The sequence below is a fragment of the Cetorhinus maximus genome, chromosome 3 (assembly GCF_964194155.1).
Source record: "Cetorhinus maximus chromosome 3, sCetMax3.hap1.1, whole genome shotgun sequence".
In the NCBI taxonomy this organism is placed as follows: domain Eukaryota; kingdom Metazoa; phylum Chordata; class Chondrichthyes; order Lamniformes; family Cetorhinidae; genus Cetorhinus; species Cetorhinus maximus.
The window spans coordinates 144,942,354-144,963,785 of NC_135881.1; the positions used below are offsets into that span (position 1 = coordinate 144,942,354).

General features: G+C 44.3%; 1 protein-coding gene across 1 annotated transcript in view; it reads right to left on the bottom strand.

Annotated features, from left to right (window-relative positions):
• adcy2b (adenylate cyclase 2b (brain)) overlaps positions 1-21,432 on the bottom strand; it is a 905,909-nt gene that overhangs the window by 531,252 nt on the left and 353,225 nt on the right. The window contains exon 2 of the mRNA XM_078539078.1: positions 2,395-2,919. Within this exon, the coding sequence (XP_078395204.1) occupies positions 2,395-2,592 (198 nt within the window). The 5' untranslated portion in view covers positions 2,593-2,919. The remainder of the gene's footprint in view (positions 1-2,394; positions 2,920-21,432) is intronic.

The following is a 21,432-nucleotide window of genomic DNA, read 5'->3' on the forward strand; positions in this document are numbered from 1 at the left end:
TTCTTCCCAAACCCTCCCAGATAGAGACCCCAGGTTTACCTGCTCCAGGAATCCATAAGCCTTGATCTTCTTTCCCTTCTGTAGTCCTGGCAGCAGCCACAGACACCTTCCTGGGGCTGCCAGGACTGAATCGAATTGGCCTGCAGCTCCAGAAGGCAGGACTTCTGCCCCACTGAAGGGCGGAAGTCCCACTTGGCCCTCAATAGTCCACCCCACAGCGCTTTAAGGTTGTGGAGCAAGTCGGCATGGAGCCGACATTTCCAGAGGGGTGGGTGGGGGCAGGGGGTGGGGAGCATCCCCATATTATTCAGCTTGATGAGTGGGAAATTATGCAAGCTCTAGGTTTTAGAATTGGGCTAATATCCGACCACTCCACTGTACTAGCATTTTGAAGGGAGACCAGTATCATTGATTGGGTAGAAACTATTTTTGATTTTGAAGCTTAGCATAGAAATTTTTGGACTACATTTATGGCACTGTGAACACAAATGAGGTGTTAAAAATCTTAGTAAAACAAAGATGCTAGAGAGATCAGAGCAGGTCCTGTGGATCAGGTAGCATGCACAATTCATAAATCTTTGATTATTATTGTGTGTCTCAGTCTTGGTCTAAGTCTAGTCTCATTATCAGAAGGTTGTACTTTTCTATTTATTTTGTCTTCTCCCCAGTTTTGGTTCTTGAGAGCTCTGAAAATTTCTTGTGTTTGTTCAGACTCAATAGCCTTGTGTGGTTCATATTGCAAAACTGCTTCTTGACACTTGGTGCTTTGAAATTTGCTTCATGTACACTAAGAAGGCGATCTCTTGAGTACATTTCAGATTACAGACACATTTCATAGATAACAGCAGAAGCTATACTTCTCAAAGCAGCTCATTGGCTGTGAAGAGCTTTAAGATGTCCTGTTGTGAAGGTGGCTATGGTGAATATAAGTTTTAAATCAGTGGCAACAAAAATAAAAGAGATGCATGTTCAAGTTTGAATTTGAATGGTTGTTTAAAAGACAGAATTGCATATTTACTTTTCTGGCCATGGGTCTCCCACAATGGATCATTAACATGTTTCAACGTGTTGCTAAAGAAGGCGTTTATAAATCTGGAGATTTTGATTCTTAATTTACAAGTTTCATGGGCATTCCTCTTAGGTGAAAATTATAATTTTAAAGTCTCCTGTTGCAACAGGAACACATTCTTCCTCTGGCTTTTAGTTTTTTAAATTTCATGCAATGACAGAGTACAACTTTGCTCTCCTAACTATGAACTGTGTAGAGTGATTGTATATTTTGCAAGTATGCATTTTCAGCAGGCTAGTATCAGTGCTACTTGGCACAGAAAACTTTCATGCATTATAGCAACCCTGTCCCCTTCAACTGGAGATTAATGCAAATCTGCATTGTTGCCAGTCATGAGAAATTTAAGGTCAACACACATCAGGGAACAATTGTTTCTAGCGTCATTAGGAATAAACACAATTCTGCCTAATAGTCGGATTAAGATTCAAAAAGGAAAAGGCCACCTTTTTCAGAGATTATTGTTGTAATTGATGTTCTAAAACAGGCAATGTTGAGGAAAATCTTCAGTTCACAAAAGTTTAGTTACAATAAACTTCTAAAACAGACTGTTTATTCTGTTTATATTTCTTTGAAAGCAATAATTCATTGTATTCTGAACACATTAACATTTTCTTTGCTCTTCAATATTTTGATAGTATTTTCAAACATTCAGATTTTAAATTCTCACATTATAGTATTTCTATAATTAACAGGTCTGAACTCTAAACAGTCTTAGGGTGTCAATGTGAGAAGGGAATACATAACTGGATCTAAGGACATGGGCTTAGCAGTCATCTTACATAGTTCTCACAAGCACTGACACTCCAAAGGTGCACAATAATGCTTCCAATCAGCTTTTAAAATGAATAATATTTATAAAAACATAGAATTTTTATTTGTTTTATTTGCCATCAAGTGTTAGCATTTTGTTTTTCCTTTCTACATGATACAAAAGTTGTAAGAACTTTGGAACTCATTGTGTGTTGGGATGTTGCATGTACAAAAGTGCATACGCACTGCTCTACATGCATTCTGACTGGCTTTGGATCAGGTAAATAATTATTAGGTGGCCCCACAATTTGACTGTACATTATAATCCAAGCTATTGATAATTTTCACTGCTGAACATTTGTATACAGTGATTCTCATTGACAATGATAGAAAAATCATAACCCTGACAAAAATGTGTGCAAATAATGTAAAATATACTGTTTAAATACAAAAACAGAAATATTTAACATATGAGTACAATCATGCTTATTTCTTTATAAAAAAAACTCAAAATAATAGAAGTTGATCTATTTTACAAATAATTTCAGATAGTGTTGAAACAGAAAGGATCTTACCAGCCCTGAAGCAAAGAAGACAGCCAGTAGTGACAAACAGGCTCCCATCACAATCAGAAGCAAGAAAACAATCAAAGGATGCTGCTGGCTCATGCAGTAATACGACTCATACAGCCAGTCGGTTGACTTTTGTTTGACAGGGGCATCATCAGTTCTATTAAGCAAATATCTTCTTCTCCTCATTGTGTCTTGCCACATAGAAATCCGCAATTATGCTTTTAAACTCTCAATTAACTGGTACACAGTCAGCAAGGTGCAGCCGAGGGAGCACACTTAAATTGTATCGCTGAAGCAACATGTTGAGCTGTGATGAAATAAATGCAGACTGCAAGCTAGACCGGTGTGCAGAGCAGAGGGTGCACTCATCTCAATCGAAGCGCATCATCCTAAAGAACTATTTCCCCTCTAATAATTGATGTCAAACATCAATAGCAAGTGGCTTTCAATGGATGGAAAGCTTCATGAAAGACATTTAGTTCCTGTTTTCTTTTGTGATCAATCCCTCATTTATCTGCAAAAGAAAAGCTAAAAAAAAAAGATATCTACAATTAGTTAACTCATTACTGCATCACATGTAGCTACATGCAAGGAAAAACTAAATTAGATCATGAACCTAATGGACCTTGGAGAGATTTATTCCAAGCCGGTAGAATAATCAAAATGTAATCCTATAAAATGAATAGCAGTTCTGTGTTTTCCCTCCAGTATTTTCAGAATTTATCAGCAAAATCTGAAACAACACGGATATACATAATACATCACACACAAAAACTTATGTCGTGCAGGTTGCATGTGTATAATAAAAGAACCATATGACATCTGCACAGGAGAAATATTACTTATAACAGGGAATTGTGTGTCATTTCCACAGCTGCTGTAAGAAGCTCAGTAAATAGCAACTCATCCATCAACAACACAGCTTGTTGTGCTTTAAAATACTCAATCTTCCGCTACTGGGGGAATACAACTTTGCACATTTACAGGATACATGTATTGGGGATCTAAAAGACAAACACACTAGCTGCACCATTTGAGATGAGTAATCCGTCAAATTTCACTTAATTACATTTATTGCATTTATTACAGTGCAGTTGAAGTGCTTTCTTTTAAATGGTTCAAATAGATTTTTTTGGTTTGATTATATTGATTCTCATGTTTGTGTTTCATGGAAATCCACAAGGTAGTTTTGTCTGAAGGCAGTTATGTTGCATTAACTTTTCAGAATTCTACCAGCCAGGAATGTAAAACCCATAGTTACAGTTGTGTGTGGGATGGAAAGATGAAGAAATTTGAAGATTCTAAGGCTTTAAAGAGTCAGGAAGTACTGCTTAGAGAATTTGCCTTATTTTTGCATTAGATATTGTATTATTAATGACCTTGCATTTTTCTCTCTTGTATTTCTCTGTTTACTCCTCTTTTTCTGATGGCAGTGACTCAGTTGGGTGTAGAATACTAGGAGGTGTCAGTTGCCATCTCAGTCCCTCATCTCGGTAGCCATTCTTCAGTCCAAACAGCAGATGTTGATAGGCATTAATCATGGGCCTTCACTGCTAAATGAGATGTGTTTTACTCTTCTCTGAGTATCCACACAATTGGAGTCACTGGATAGCGATTAAGAATAAGGGAGCAGATAATTTTCCTACTCCAGGCAGTTTGCATAGATGAAGCATTTATGCAGTTTCTCTGGAATTTTGTAAATCTGTTATCAGAAAATCCCCAATGAAATTCCAGACGTATGTATTTGACATCAGGAATTCACAATGAGGTGAGGGGGAGGGGTAGGGAAAAAGGTCAGCAGTGCCCTAGGGGTCTGTGAGATAATCTCAGAGGTCCTTAAACTTGTGTTGAAGCTCAAGGAACAGAACTTCATCTTTCGACCCAGCAATCCACAGTCTTCTACGCTCAGTATTGAATTCAACAGTATTAAATCATAATCTCTGCCTCCATCGGTGTTCTACATGTTATTTTTTTTTGCTGTTTGGGATTGCCTTGTTTCTTCCTTTATTCTTGCATTCAGACATTTGCTATGTAGTCATTTATGCATCATCTGTACACATCTTTTGCTTCTTTGCTATGCACAGTACTGTGGGGTGTTGATTTCATCTCGGTAGGTTTTAATGAAGTCTTCATAGTCTGAAGGAGGTTAACTGTTAGTCCTTATTATATCTTTGTAAATAGTTCTAGTAGTTAATAAAGGGTACAAGCTAGGAGCTGTCTCTGTTCTTGGGTCTGCATGCGGCTCTGTCCAACACCACACTAACCCCTAGGTTTTCTTACATCACTGTGTGAGCGGTATACTCAGTCCCATATTAACCTATATTTGCCAGACCCTTTTACTACACCTCCCCCAAGTCTTTATCCAATGTCCTTAGTGTTATACTAGTTGACTTCATATTTTACATTGTTAATACTACATTATCACTACCCTACCTGCCCTCTTCAAGTCCTTGAATTCAAATGTTCAAGTAGCCTGAAAGTCTTATATCCCTCCATATCTAGTTCACACTACTGTCAAAGGATTGGTAGGTTGAGCTGGCATCTGTGTACCTTTTCATCCTTTTTTTCTATTCCTTCATGTTGAAATTCACTTGGTTGCTTCAGCTGATGTGTTGATCAGTGGTTGCTACTCTAACTCATTTCTTGCAGGATAGGTGAAAGTTATGCTCATCTTCTTGTTGCTTTTTCATGATCGTGTGGATCATCTTGATGTCCTCTGTGGCTGAGGAAGTGCATTCCCATGACAAGAATGAAGTTTAGTGGTACGCTCACCTCTGCGTTTCGCTGTCGCAATGGACGGCTGCTACCAGGTTCCAGCATCTTTTATGGCTTTGGCATGCTGAGTGGGAGTTGCAGTGTTGACCTGCTGTACCATTATCAGAACCGGAGGTTGAGGATCATTGGACCACTGTTGCTCTCTTTTGTATCCTCTTCTGGAGGTGTTGTGGTTATCTCCTGGGTGGCTGGCTTTCCGACACTTGTAACAAGAATGGACACCCTGCTCCACAAAGAGAGAAGGCAGTTCAGAGCTGGAGTCCAGTCAGGTTATTCAATTTTGTTTGAATACTCAGTAAGTTGCAGTTCTGTATCATTAACAACAGTGGTTGTGTTGACATCTTCTGTTGCTTTGAGGAAGTCCAGGGTGACACAGGCACCTCTGTTGAAGGGAGGAAGGCTGGTTATGGATGACATACATCAGCTTGTAGATTTGTTTGCCAGCATACCTTAGCGGTTCCAGAATCATGCCTATGGCTGAAAGTTAGATTCCTCCAGGACCCTACAGTTGTGGCTAGAGGTTTTCTAGCCACAGTTCTTTGTCTGGCAAGACTGTTACGCTGGCTCCTAATTTATGCTGGCTGTCTAATTTAAAATTTGTTAAATGGCAATTGACTGAAATGTCCATAGTCCAAAATGAAAAACCAAGATCTTTGACCTCACCCAAGAAGCATAGCTGTGTGTCTTCTGGGCTTTCAGTCTTGACCTTGTGGATGATCTTTGGTCTTCTGTGTATTTCAGAATTTTTGCCATTGTGTCCAATCCTGTTAAACTGAAAGCATTGGGCTGAAATTGCAGGACACTGATCTCGTCTGCGAGGACGCTTTGCTCCACAGCATTGGCTTGGTCGCTCTGCTGGCTGGTTCGGGTATTGCTTTTCCTGGCTGGAGTATCCCTGTGTCTTTGTTGCTTAATTAGCTGAATTGTGGGTTGGCCCCTACACCATGATTTATTCTCTTCCCCTGAAAATGGTCCTGTGCTGCTCACAGAGTTTTGACTGTCTAACTGTCTGGATTGCCTTTTCCAATGCTAGATCTTACTTGGCTTGCAGGAGGTCAGAGAGTGCGTCATCCGTTACTCATACCACTATTCTGTCCCTAATGAGTTCAGATTTTAAATCTCCGTACTCACAACCTTCTGCCATCCTGTACAGATCCATCGATGAATGAATCAACAGGTTTTCCTGGCTGTTGGACTCTCTTATTAAATTAGCTCTTTGGAGTATTTTATTGCTTCTATCTAAGAAACTTAAATCTATTAAATAAATATCGAATTATTTTCGTACCACTTCGAATTTTGCGGATGATTCATTAATTCCCTGTCTTGCAATAATGTCATCCGCAATCTGGCCTGCCGAGTAAAGTAGCGTGTTCACCTGCTCTTCTGCTGACCTTTTATTTAAACTGAAGCGGAAGCGATGCTGTATCTTAAGAATCTTTTCCTCCAAAGTCTGCAATTTTGTGATTGACCTGGACCTTGGATTAGTCTAAATTGATTTAGAAGCATAGAATTCTGATCCATGGTTAAATTTTTATAAGTGCAGGTTTTGCTTTGAGAGCTTTCTGAATTTCAATATGGCGTCGCCATTCACTTGGAGACAAAGGCAGTTCCTGTGCTTGGTTTTGGCGGGCTCCATTACACTGAAGATCGCACTCAGCTTGAAAAAAAGTTTTTCTCAACAATGGCTACCTGGAACAGCTGCCTGCAGAGTTCTCTGGCTCAGCGTTTATGTTTAAAGTTGAAATTTTTTGAATCTTTTGTATCTTGTTTGCCTCTAGCTGGGTTTAAAAAGTTATGATTCTCCTAGAGTACTCAATTAATTATTTATATCTTTTTCTGCAGTGAGCTCGATGTCATGCCAACTCAGGGTTTTAGCGAAGGGTTCTTTCAAACTGCATTTCTGACTGAAGTATGTAAAGATTTCTCAGGATTTGCTGTAGCCTGGAGTTTTAGAAGATTTAGCTTACCCTACTCACCCTGCACTCTGGGATTTGAAGCTGGACTTCGAAAGGAGCTGTAATGGAGTCTTCTGCTGCAGTATGGAATTTTAAATCTCTGCCTTCAGCTTTAAAGCCTTTCTTTGGAGCTTTTTCCTGTCGATTTTCCCTCTACACCTCTGCTTCTGGAACTTCTTTTCAGGTCAGAATGTTTTTTGAATTTTTCCTGCCATCCAGCATTTTGGTTTGTCTCTGCATTTTAGTGAGGTGTATGACTTTTTCCATGAGCTGCCACCATGTTGTGGGGTGTTGGTTACATCTCAGTAGGTTTTAATGAAAGCTTTGTAGTCTGAAGTTGGTTAACTGTCTTTATTAACTACTAGAACTATTTACAAAGATATAGTCAAGGGTACAAGCTAGGAGCTGTCTCCATGCTTGGGTCTGTATGCAGCTCTGTCCAACACCACACTGACTCCCAGGTGCAGGTCATGTGTTCTCTTCAATCACTATGTGGGTGGTACTATACTCAGTCCAACTTTACCCCTATGTGTGACAGACCCTAATACTTTTGGTCTTGAACCATGAAACCTTTTGTCATTTAATCTCTCCTGCCCTCCACCATATCATGACCTTCCCTTTTGTTTTTCCTGCCCCCTCCCCCATTTCATTGGCTCAAAACCTATTACATTTCTATCTTTCTTCAGTTCTGATGTGAGGTCATTGACCTGAAACTTTAACTCTGTTTCTCTCTCCACAGATGCTGCATGAGCTGCAGAGTATTTCTAGCATTTTCTGTTTTTATTTCAGGGGTCCTCTAGTTAAATTGTTCCATAAACATCAGGAGCTGAACTTTCAATCTGGAGTCAGGATCCCATCAACGACACGATGCAATTTTCATATGTAAAGTGCCTATCATTGGCCAGGGGTGGGTTTGGCACCCAATTAGCAGCACTAGGGGCTGCTGGAGGCAGGACCGAGTATCAGAGGGCCCTTTGAAAAGGCAAACAGTAGCCATCACTGGGCTAGCTGTTTGCTGAAGCAATGGAGCAGTAGGGACCTCAAAGGGCATGGACAAGCATCCTCAGGTGACACCATGGTTTTCAGATACCTCCCTTGAGGCTTTAACTGAAGAAGACTGGAGGTCTTGAAGAACAGGTTCATTTGCTAGCTCTACCTTCAAGCACAGGATGGAGGATACTCTTGCCCATTGTGCACTGTGGCTATACCACCATTGTCACCTATTAGGATGGTCATGCTGAGGCACTTCCTTAGTAGCCTAAGTTTTCATCATCACCTTGTGTTTCCCACAGGACCAGTTGCAGAGCGCAAGCAGAATGCCCTAGACCAGTCATTACTGGCCTCCTTGGTGGGTGGGGAAGGATGTTCTAGAGGCAGCACTGTCACAGCATTCTTCTACACCTCCCATCAGCACAGACACACTTATCTCAGCTAGGCCTCAAGCTTAGAAAGGGAAGTATTGGGTGAACTACACCTCCCAAATGAGCAGGAAGAGGAGAGAGAGGCAGAGTCAGCTGTGGGCAATCCTTCTCGGAGGATGGAGGACAGGCACAACCATGTCCCACTCAGCGAAGATACTAGGCCCTGGGTGACACGAACAAGGAGGGTCTTTCTGGAGAATCACAGGCAGATGAGTTCCCAAAAGTTGGAGATTCCTGAGGCATTGCAGAGTCATGGGCAGACAAAGGAGGAGTCCATGCAGTACATGGGCTCCATTATGACTCAGGGTTTTAAGCAAATGAGCTCCTCCATTGAGAGTGTGGCCACTAGAGTCAGCACTGCTCTGACCGGATACAGGAGCAGCATACTGACATGCACAGAAAGAGTGAGACTCTCTGTGGTATGGACCGCTCAGTGTCACTGATGGCGCAGAGAAGCTTGGCGTGGATGTCAGCTGCATTCCAGCTGGTAGCTTCATGCAGCATGCAAGGGACCCATGAAAGGGCTGAGGCAGTCAAAGAAGTGATTGAGAGGGCCACCTCCCCTCTGAGGAATCATCTATACAGCAAGGGCCTGTGATAAGAGACTGCTCTTGCAACGATGCAGGTACAGCAGCCAGTCAAGGAGACCCCACACATACTTCACGATGAGGACAGAAGCCACAGGCATCTTAGCCGGGAGCAGTTAATTGGTCAGCTGGGTGGTGATTTCTCTGTATGTTCAGTAGCAATAATTGCTTTGCCTTCAATAAAACTTGTGTATTACTGTTGCTTAATGTCAAAGGGGACACGGAGTTAAGGGGTGGGGCGGGGGTCAAGGGGCATTAGTTTGTCGCGATGACATGGTCTAATGTTGTTGGACAATGTTGGCAGCGGAGACCATGTTTCCCATTAATTTGAGTATCAGTGGGAGTTGTGAGAGGTGTGTGCTTGCTGGATGATTTTCTCTGATGGAAGGTGAGTTACAGGTTCATTAATACAAGCAAAATACTGCAGATGCTGGAGATCTGAAATGAAAACAGAGGGCAAAATTTTCCATTTATGAGAGTAAGCCTGGTGGTGGGTGGTTTCGGCGGTGCCCACCTGGCCACTTGGAATGGAGAGAACTCATGCTCCGGTCAGCGTTTTGGAAGATCATTGATTATGCACAAGCGAGTAACTGGCTGAATGACCTGGCGGGTCAAGAGCTGATTCGTCCACCCTGCTGTCAGCTGGCTGGGTGGAAAGTCTGGGCGCCATATTTAAATGTCAGTCGAACACATACATCACACTCTCTGCAGCCCACCTGTCTCCAGGGGACTGTTGCAGATGTCTTACATGCACAAGAAGAAGGCAGCACCCCGTTTCAGACACGCCTTCCAGGCCTTGATCTGAGGAGTGAAGGGCACATAGGGATGTGCTCTATTCCAGGGATGGTTCCAGGAAGCGCACCAGCCTCACCTCTCGGGCTTGGAAGGCCATCGCTAAGGAGCTCAGCGTGGCTACCAGCTGCACCCAGAATGAGATCCAGCGCAGAAAGAGGATGAATGGCCTCATCCGCTTCGCCAGGGTAAGTCAGTGTGGCTTTGCAGCCATGTCACCCTGCTGATTGTCATGAGGCCTATGGCAGCCTCGGCAGTCTCCCTCCAATGATCATGTGGCAGGCTCCTTCAGTGTCCCCTTTGTTCTCCTCTTCCTCCTCTTCAGAAGTGGCATTCCAACTCTTCGTCCAACTCCAGGCCTCTTTGTACAGTCATATTGTGTAGCACGCATCAGGCAACCACAATATGAGACACCGTAGCTAGCTTGCACTTGAGAACACCACTCAACCAGTCAAGGAAATAGAAATGCATCTTCAAGATGCCAATAGTCTATTTAATGCAGCTTTGTGTTAGTAGGCGGTTTTGGTTGTAGCACCTCTGCGTCCATGTCTCAGTGCTGCACAGATGTCAGGAGCCACTTCTTCAGAGGATAACTCTTATTTCCAGACACTCACAGAATCTGGATGTTGGCCTGAAGATGTGCGGCACCTGAGGCTGTCAAAAGATGAAGGCATCGTGACAGTTGCCCTTGAACTGAGTACACACCTGCAAGATGTGCTTCCTGTGGTCACAGACCAGCTGGGCATTCATTGAGTGGCGGCTGTTTCTGTGATGTATCTGGCTGGCTGATCTGTCAGTGTCTCTGTTGGAATGACCCAGATGCATAAAAATTCAGGGAGACGGTGACCTTGACAGCAGTAGTTAGAGGACTGCCATGTGGACAGAACGCAAATGTCCAAGACCACCTACAATGACACTGGCACTCTGTCATTTGACTCTTGGGCAGTACACCTGATATCTTGGGTACCTCCATCTTCCCTTTGCAGCCCCTCACTGTGCTCCTCTAGCCTCCTCCCAACAAGGAGAATGCCTCTGCTGAAACTCCTCCTCACTGTCTGTCCAGTGTCAGAACAGCCTGCTCCCATCTCAACTCCTTCAGCTTGACACTTGTTCATTCACCAGGATTTCCTCCACCAAACTCTGATGCCCAAATGATGCCAGAAGCCTCATGTCCCTCTCAAGAGTCCAATTACTCACTGTTAATGAATACAAGCCGCTCAGCACCAGCAATGCCAACTCTGTGTCACTGGTTGAGAAGCTGAGCGTAAGTTTCCATTTCTTAATTTAGCACTCATGGCTTCCCGTTGTGTTCGCAACAGCTGTACAATGACATGTCCCAGATGCTCCGTTTTCCACGTGCCTCCTGATTGAAAAATTTAAACTGCCACTCAAAAGCCTTTTAATGAGATCCAAAACAAATGCAACAAACAGTTCATTCAAAGCATGCAGGTTGCCAACTACCCCCTTTGAAAATCACACCATGTTCCGGAAGCACGGGGATCCAGTGACGCCATGTATGAAGGTTATTTTAAATGCGCCGGACTCACCCTCACAGGCAATTGAAAATCCCACCCCAGTAGTCTCCCTTGCATATTGAGATGAGTGGACTTGTCTCAGCAGTAAAACAACTACATGTTGTGTAGTCAATTTAGGTTCTTACAGTTGGACACCCTTTGTGCAGTGGACAGGTCTCTTCGTGAGTCGCTGACTTTTACAGCAATCTTTATCTCGGTAAACCTTTTTTGATCTACTCCTATTTGCTTCCATATTCATAAACCATTCACTGCTTTTAACTTAAATAGCGGGAGTGATAAGGTTTTTCTGGGAGATTAAAACCTGAGTTGATGGCAGGGAAAACTACACACTAGTCCAGTGTTGCTTGAGCCGAGGTAGCACGAACCTTCCTGCCAACTCTTTCTTTCCCCTCATGAAGAGCCACGCCATGTCAATTGTAAGCCTCGTGTGCCTTTGAACAAGTCCTTTTTTATTCCTGATTAAACTGGTGTTTGAGATGGGAAGGAGGTTGTCAATGGTGAGGGTGCCTATGTCACATGGCCTTTTGAGAGGGATAGAAAGGGGAGTGAAAAAGAGACTTGCCAATCTCTGAACCTGCAGCAAGGCCATAATAATTAGAGTTTACGACTCCTCTAAGAGACCAGTGAAACACGACTCTTTAAAAACCTAGCCCGACTCCATGAAAATTGCAGAGCAGTAGGACATGCCTATCTGCACAATGGAGCCGGCAGGAATGTCAGATATGGGCTCCTGACAGAAACCAGCACGCACCTTTTAAAGGCACTCCTGAAGATTACTGAGTTAACAAAATAGTTGAAGACACTATCACCATATATCCATGATAACTTGCTTCTCTGGTGGACAATAAGCATTGTCAGGGCCTTGTAACCTTAAAGATAACACCTGCTATTTGTGAAGGAAAGGAGGAAAGAGGTGAGCTGTCTTTCTTATTAAAGGATTTATGGCAATGAGATTGCTCAGGGCCCTGTTTTCCTAATATGACATCCGCCTCTGACATTACTGATGCTCTTAATTTAAGTTGCAGGCTTTCATTATCTTATTGTGTTTGGTATTGAAATAAGAGGGAAGTTCTATTTCAAAAATGGAGGCTGTAGACCCAGAATTTTAGCCCAGTGTGACAGAGTGGCACAAAATGAACCTTAAGTCAGCACTGCACTTGTTGTTCATTTCTTGTTAAGCTAATGGTTGGTGTGGAGTTGACCTTGGGCAGCAACTGGAAAAATAATTTAAATTTAGGACTTAATAAAATCACCTTTACATAAAGTTTAATAGAACTATTTCTGCAGGAGCAAGATAAATTACTAATCTTTTCCTTTTCACATACCTAAAGAAGTTTTTACATTCCACCTTTATGTTTCTTGCTAGTTTGCATTCATATTCTCTTTTCCTTTTCTTTATCAGTTTCTTGATCCTCCTTTGCTGGATTCTATATTGCTTCCAATCCTCTTTTTTTGGCAACCTTATAGATCATTTTCTTTGATCTAATGCAATCTTTAACTTCTTTTGTTAGCTAGTTGATTCATCTTTCCTGTCGAATTTTTGTGTTTTAGAGCCATGTACATTTGTTGTAGACAATGTAATACTACTTTAAATACTAGCCATTACCTGTCCACCACCAAATCATTTAATGTATTTTCCCAATCCACCATAGCTAACCTGCCCCTCATTCCTTCATAGTTTTCTTTGTTCAGATTTAAGACCCTAGTTTCAGAATGAACTATATCACTTTCAAACTTAAAGTAAAATTCTATCATATTATGGTCACTATTTCCTAAAGGCTCCTTTACAGCAAGGTTATTAATTAGCCCTTTCTCATTACATATTACTAAACCTAAAATACCCCAATCCCTAGTTGGTTCTTCAATGTACTGCTCCAGAAACCCATCTCATGTACACTCCAGAAATTCATCCTCTACGGCAAAAGTGCTAATTGGGTTTACCCAGTCTATTTGTAAATCGAAGTCGCCCATTATTACTGTATCACCCATGTTACATGCAGCTCTAATTTCTCAATTTATACCATGCCCAACATTACCACTGCAGTTTGGTGGCCCATAACAATTCCCACCAATGTTTGCTGCCCTTTTTGTTTCTCAGCTCTACCCAAACTGATTCTACATCTTGATCCTTTGATGTAAGATCCTCTCTCACTAATATATTGATCTCATCCCTTATTAACAGCTTCACCCACCTCCTTTTCCTTTTTGCTTATCCTCCCAAATGATGAATAACCTTGAATATTCAGTTCCCAGCCTTGGTCACCCTGTAACGACATCTCCATAATGGCAATTTAATCTTCCCAATTACCTCTTTGTGCTTTCAAATCATCTATCTTGTTATGAATGCTGCATGCATTTAGATAGAGTGCCCTTAACTTCATCTTTTTTACATTATTCCACACTCTGATCCTATTTGATGTATGCCTTTGCTTCGTCTGCCTTCTAATTTCGTTTGCTACTTTTCTACTACCTGTTACCAATCTTGCTGCCTTCCAATCCGAGTTCCCTCTCAGGTTCCAATCCCCCTGCAAATCTAGTTTAAACAGTCACTGATCAAGAAGGTGAACTTGCCATTGTGCTAAAAGATGATATTTTCCTGGTTAAACCAGGTTACTTTGTAGACATATTCAGTGAATATGTGGTTGGAGTGGTGGAACTCATACCCAGCATAAAAAAAGATGTCTGTGCTTGTTGGAGGTCACTCATCTCAGCTCCATGATATCATTGCAGGAATTCATCAGAGAAATGCCCTAAGTCCAACAATCTTCCACTGCTTCATCAATGGCTTTTGCTCCGTCATAAGGTCCAAAGTGAAGATGCTTGCTGATAAATGTTCAGTTCCATATACAACTCCTCAGATAAAGAAACAGTTTGTGCCCTCATGCAACAAGACCTGGACAGCATTAAGGTTTGGGCTGATAAGTGACAAGTAACATTCATGTTATACAAGTGTCAGGCAATGGCCATGTCCCACAACAGAGAATCTAATCATCTTCCATTGATGTTCAAGAGCATTACCATTGCTGAATCCGCCACCTTCAACTATTGACCAGAATCTTAACTGGACCAGCCATATAATTACTGTGGCTGCAAGCAGGTTATAAGCTGGTAATTCTGCATAAAGTAACTAACCTCTTGCCTCACCAAAGCCTGTCCACCATCTACAAAACACAGATCCGAAACGCAATGGAATACTCTCCACTTGCCTGTATGAGTGCAGCTTCAACAACATTCAAGAAGCTCAACACCATCCAATAAAGCAGCCCACTTGATTGGCACCACACCCAACACCTTAAGCATTCACTCCCTCCAGCACCAATGCACAGTGGCAGCAGTGTGTACCACTTACAAGATTTATTGCATCACCTCACCTAAGCTTCTTCAACAGCAGCTTCCAAACTCATAATCTCTACCATCTAGAAGAACTTGGGAACAACAATTACAAGTTCCCTTTCAAGACACACATATTCCTGAATTGGAACTATAGCGTCATTCCTTCACTATTGTTGGGTCTAAAGTTTTGGAACTCCCTCCCTAACAGTGCTATGGATGTACCTACACCACATGGACTTCAGCAATTCAAAAAAGGAGATCACCACCACCTTCTCAAGCGAAATTAGGGATAGCCAACAAATGCTGGTCTTGACAGCGTCATTCACATCCCATGAGCAAATAAGAAAAAAACTTAATAAGCTGAATAAAGATATGTGAAGTGGGAGTATTCTTTTTTTTGGACAGCTTGAAGAAACTGAGACATTCGACAGGAAGCTGTAAGTCTGGAAAGCTGTTGTCTTGGGCAGGGAGGAGATTATAATTAAGCTCTTACATTCTTCAATTCAAGGAAAAAAAACTGACCTTGTCATAATCAAAGCACGGCTGATGGTGCTTCTTTCTGATCTACGCCACAAATTTAACAGCTATTTTCCAGAACTCTCAATGGAACAACCTGCTGCACACCCATGGGGTACAAATATTTTAGGGAGAATATTAAAGCTAAACTTCCACCCTCTGTTCCGTCAAAGCTATAAGAAGAGCTCAATAACAATTCATCAGACAACTCCCTCAGAACCAAGTTCAGTTAAATGTTGCTGGAGACAGTTTGGTCCGAATATTCAAATGAATGCGGCACTAGAAATGTTATCCCAGTTAGTGCAAGCACTTTCGTAAAGCTGAATTTTTAGAATGATATCAATAAAAACTAAGCCAGAACGAACTTTGCCCATGACATGCATGCGTGATTGTCAAAGATATCTTCACGTCTTGAGAGAATCTTTTCTTAGCACCAGCAAGAAGATTCACATAAGTAAAACAAAAATAATACATATATGCTTAATTGCACAGCTAATTGCTATATGCATAGTGTTTAGCCCCCTCATCTAAGTCATTGATATAGATTGTAAATAGCTGAGACCCAAGCATTGACCCTTGCAGCACTCTCAGAATTGACTCGTTTATTCCTCCTTTTTTTCTGTCTGCTAACCAATCCTCAAACCATGCTAATATGGTTGTCTCAATCTCAGGATTGAGTAATAACTTCTTGTGTGATCCCTTATCAAATGCTTCTTTCTGATCTACGCCACAAATTTAACAGCTATTTTCCAGAACTCTCAGTGGAACAACCTGCTGCACACCCATGGGGTACAAATATTTTAGGGAGAACATTAAAGCTAAACTTCCACCCTCTGTTCCATCAAAGCTATAAGAAAATCGTAATAGATTTGACAGACACCATTCTGTTTCATAAAACCATTTTGACTCTGCCTAATGACCTGGGTTTTACACCAAATGCCTTCTGAAAATCCAAGTACTCTACACTAACTGGTTCGCCCTTATTCACACTGTTAGTTACACTTTCAGAAAATCGTAATAGATTTGACAGACACCATTCTGTTTCATAAAACCATTTTGACTCTACCTAATGACCTGGATTTTACAGACGCAACTACGCTTACCTCTGACCTTGAAGAAAGTTGCTTAGAAATGTAGTGATCTCTGTGGTGCGCATTTCCCTTTTCTAGATGGGATTAAGGTAGCAGATGAAATATTATAAACAATTTTTTATTAAAACTATGTGAATTTTTACTGTAATTGAAAAATGTGACATTCTGCAAATATAAAATTAACTTTTCAGTGCCAGAAAGGTTTTTCAGCAGTTATTATGAACTTAGTGTACCATTAATAACCCAGTTACACCTCATTTAACAAGTGTCAAGAATGTGTAATTATGACATTACAGATTTTAAGGACAACTGTTTGAAAAGTGCAATTCTGTTTTCGAACCTAAACTGAGTTTAAAAGCTTTTTTCAAAATGGAAGTATGGAGAGACAACCTGGCGTCTTTTCTGTGTTTGTTCAAACCTTGTTAGACTCTTATCACTAGAGCTGGCTACAAAGAGTCATTACAATGCAGACAGGTCCATTGAATCTTTTAAAAGGTGCAATAACCATTTGGCTTCAAAGGGAACAGGAGATAGGAATGGACTTTAAAGGAGCTCACTCTTGCTTGCTTGTTTGAAACAATAACCTATTGAAAATTAGCATAGCAGCCATTTTTGTGTTTTTCAAACTGTACAAAGGAGGCTGTAAGAAGCCTTTTTTGTGTGGAATTCATTTCCAGCCCATAGCTCTCAGCGGAACAAACTGTGAACAGCATGTGAGAGCTGTATTTTTCTCTGTCACTAGGAGCAGAGTTTTTCCTTTGATGTGCGGGGGTCAGGCCCCGCACGTCCATGTGTAAAGTGACGCTCAGTGACGTCGGGTGAGCGTCTCAACGTCACCACATGCCATCGCGATATTTCGCTGGGCGGGTGCATGATGAGGTCCAACGCGTGCCCGCCATTAATTAATGGGCCACTTAAGGCCCTTTAGTCTTCAATTGACACCTATTTTCCGGCACCCGTGCGATCTTTGGGTTGGCGCATGGGCGCAACGGGCAGGCAGGTAGGAGACATTTCTATTAACCTCATCCACGGGCGGGATAAGAGGTCTCAGTGGGGTCGTGATTCTGGTCTGTGAAATATTTATTGGAGAAAGTATTTTAAACTTGCCTGTGTGATCTGCAGTACTTCAGAACGCATCCCAGCAGCTTTTCCTGGACTTTTAACTTTCAGGTCAGCACTCTGCGGTGAGGAATCTTTTCCAGGTCTGCAGGTTTCAGGAAGCCTTCCCTTAGCCTCGGTATGGAATCTGATCTGTACACTGGAGGCAGCTCCTCTGAGGAGGAAGGGAGGGCTAGAAGGAGCAGTAGGCTAGGAGTGCACATTCAGCCTCCAGGGCAGCCACCTTTGGCAGTACAGGCGCAGGCACAAGGGGTGCAGGGCCAAGAGATAGTCCAAGGTAGAAGGGGCCGCAGATGATGCCACTATCCTGCTGCTAGGGTATATAGGTGGTGAAGCAGCTACCTCAATATGTCTGAGGTGCAGTGCCGAAGGAGGCTCTTTCTCTCAAGGGAGACAGTGAACTATATCTGTCAGGTGATTGGGCTTGAGATCTCCCCTAACTGTTTGGGTGGACACCCCATGCCAGTGGCTCTGAAGGTCACAGCTGCCCTCAACTTCTATGCCTCTGGCTCCTTCCAGGGGTCAGTGGGTGATCTTTGCAGTGTTTCCTGATCAGCTGTCCACACTTGTGTCAAGCAGGTTACAGAAGCTCTGTTCAGGTGTGCATTGACTTTCATCCACCACCGTTGGGACGAGGCCAGCCAGACACAGTGAGCCAGAGGCTTCGCGGCCATTGCTGGCTTCCCTCACGTCCAGGGTGCTATAGACTGCACACATGTGGCCATCAAGTCACCAGTAGGTGAGCCCGGTGCCTTCGTCAACAGGAAGGGCTTCCACTCCATGAACGTGCAGCTAGTGTGTGATCACAGGATGCTGATTTTACAAGTCTGTGCAAGGTACCCAGGCAGCTCCCACGACGCCTACATCCTCAGACACTCCCAGGTGCCGGGGCTCTTCAGTGCTCCAGTCCGGCTTGATGGATGGCTGCTGGGTGACAAGGGCTATCCCCTCAGAAGGTGGCTCATGCCGCCTCTCCGCCATCCAAGAACAGAAGCTGAGCAGCGTTACAATTGGAGCCACGCCTCCACAGGGCTGTGGCGGAGAGAGCCATTGGTCTTCTCAAGATGCACTTCCGATGCCTGGACCGTTCAGGGGGCGCACTCCAGTACCCCCCAGATCATGTGTCGGTGATAGTGGTTGCATGCTGCGCTCTCCACAATCTTGCGCTGGAAATGGGGGATGCATTGGACGATGAAGACGTCAACGCAGTGTCTGTGGCTGCACACGATGAGTCCAGCAGTGATTCCGAGGATGAGCATGCACAGAGAAATGCTGAAGGGGTAGATGCTGACCCGGGATTACTCCAAGTAGGCAGGGACACCCAGGAGGCTTTAATCCAACGAATCTTCAGCTAGCATAACACAGATGGATCACCAGGATAAACTTGGGCTGGCGCCTCGATCCTTGACACCCAAGTGCAAAATCTGCCAGGTCATCAGCAGGAACAAAGGGCCTTGTACATAAAGTTGAATGTCCAAAGAAACACTCATGACACTTTTCTTAAACATACACATGCAAAGGAAACGAGCCACCCTGAGCCATGGTCACACATCTGGCATTTAATGTGTGAATCAGAAATTCTCACAATTATTAAACAATAGTGTCAACAATCCAAAAGAAATCATAAGGACCTAATTTCGGGCCAACAGAAAGGCACCAGTGAAAAACCCGTGGTGTGCCTAATGTGGCTTATGCTTTTGTTTCCGGGTGCTACGTCTTGGTGCTGCCCCGTCGCTTGGAGTGGCACCTGAGACAGCCTGCTGACTCTGCTGTCCTGTTGACCTTGATGACCTTGGCGGCCGTCCTCTGGCCTGTGGAGCCTGTGCTGGCCCCGCCTGGGATTGAGCTGCCAGTTCCACAGCTGGCATCTCCCCAGTCGTCGCAGCCTCACCAGATGATACGGTCACTGGGAGAGGGGCGGAGGAGCTGCCGCCCTCATCTGGAGGGCCTGAGAGGAGCCTGCCGAGACGCCAGGCAGCTGCTGCGCTGACGTGAGGTCGCTTCGGACCTCCCTGCTCACTGTGGATGGATGGGCACCAAGCTGGGAAACTTGATGCCCACTCTGGCAGTGACCAGCTGAGGTCATTGCTGATGTGAGGGCTTGCTGGTCAGAGTGCATCCCCAGGAAGCCCTGGTGGGTCTCCTGGAGTAGGCTCTCCTCGAGAGTCGCCATTCTCTCATGGATGACGCATGGTGCTTGGACATGTGGCTCATTGCTTCAGCGATCGTCCGCGTACAATCCTCCAGCACGGAGACCAAGCCAAGCATAGCCTCATGTATCTCTACCATTTGCTCCCACTCACCCGGCTGCATTTCCTGCCCCTGCTGCGTTGCGGACGACTCCAGAGGCACATCATCAGGCACCGACTGAGCATGTGCCTGGTCCCCTGCAGTACTCCGACTACTGGCGCCATCGGCACTCTCTGTCTCTGCCATCACCTCCAGCGACTGTGAAGTGCCCTCACCACTGTGCCCTAGGACACTAGCCAATGTTCGAATTCTCATCAAGGTGCTAATATCTGCGCTGGTGCCTGCCTCGCAGAAATGGTGTGACGCTAGTGAGACTTCAGACCCCTCAGGTGTGAGAGGGGGCATCTGCTGCTCCTCCTGACCCTGCTCCGATGATGCTGAAAGGAAGAACAAGGAAAGTGGATCAGTGAGCGTGCAGACACTGACAAACTGCATCCCTGTCCCCCAGGCTCATTATGCACTCAGCCTTCCAGAACCAATGGCCCAGCAATGTTGCAACAATAACTAATTTAACAATCTTCAGTGCAATGGCTGTTGGGAGGACAATGCAGACCTCACTGTTGGCCTTAAATACCTGGCCATGCCACCCCAGCCCCACCGACACCAGTAGACCTGGGTGCATGGTGCCTCTCCAGCTTGAGGGCCTCCTGCTCAAAACGGCTTAATATGAAGAGCTGTGCCTGACCACCTCCAGTCGTCACACGCTCAGACGCATTATGAGCATTCTTCTCCTGAAAAAGAGAGAAGACCATTCATTAGGGCAAATTGCACATGGACTCTGCTCGCGTATGGCACACCCAAACCAGAGTGGGTCATATCAGGCCTCAAGTGCTTCCTCTCCCCGCTGCTGCTGATCACCCAGGCCAAGATGCTAGGCCTGCTCCCCACCCCCCAACGCCCCCTTGGACACATGCTGTCGACATCACATTAGGAACCACACAGTACTTCCTCCCATAGCAAGGAGGCGCAACCACGTGCAGTGTAGAGAGCAGCAGATGGTTCTTTGCCACGACACCTTGAGGCTGCCCTTCCACCATCTCATTACCCTGAATAGGACATGTCCTGGAGTTCTGAGTCTGCGCCTAGCTGCAGCTCCTCCAGGTTTCTCCCAAATTAGTCATGTGCGACTAAGATCAACACATGGTGTGGGGGAGAACTCATCTCCTCATGACCTACTCAGGCTGACCTCAGCATGGGCACTATCTGCTTGGCCACCCAGCGAAGGAAAAATGCCCTAAATGATTCAATGCAGTCACGACAATAAGACTTTGGGGAGGGGGGCATCAGAGGGTGAGGCTACCTGCTGGGTTAAATGCCCAATGCCAAGATGGTACTCACCCTGCCAGAGCGCAACAAATCATTGAAGTGCTTATGGCACTGGATCCAGGTGCGCCCCACCACATCACGGGAGCTCACCACCTCTGCCACCTCCTCCCAGGCACGTTTGGTCATGTGGGGGGGCCTCCTCCTCCCATCCTCGGAGACCAACACCTCCCGCCATGCTGCCGCCTCCTCGAGAAGGGAAGCAAGGCATTCATCAGAAAAACGAGGGGCGCTTTGGCCCCCCCACTGGCCTACCCTGCAGCCTGCCCTGCTCCTGTGGGAGACCCTGCAGCCTGCCCTGCTCCTCTGGCCTACCCTGCAGCCTGCCCTGCTCCTGTGGCAGA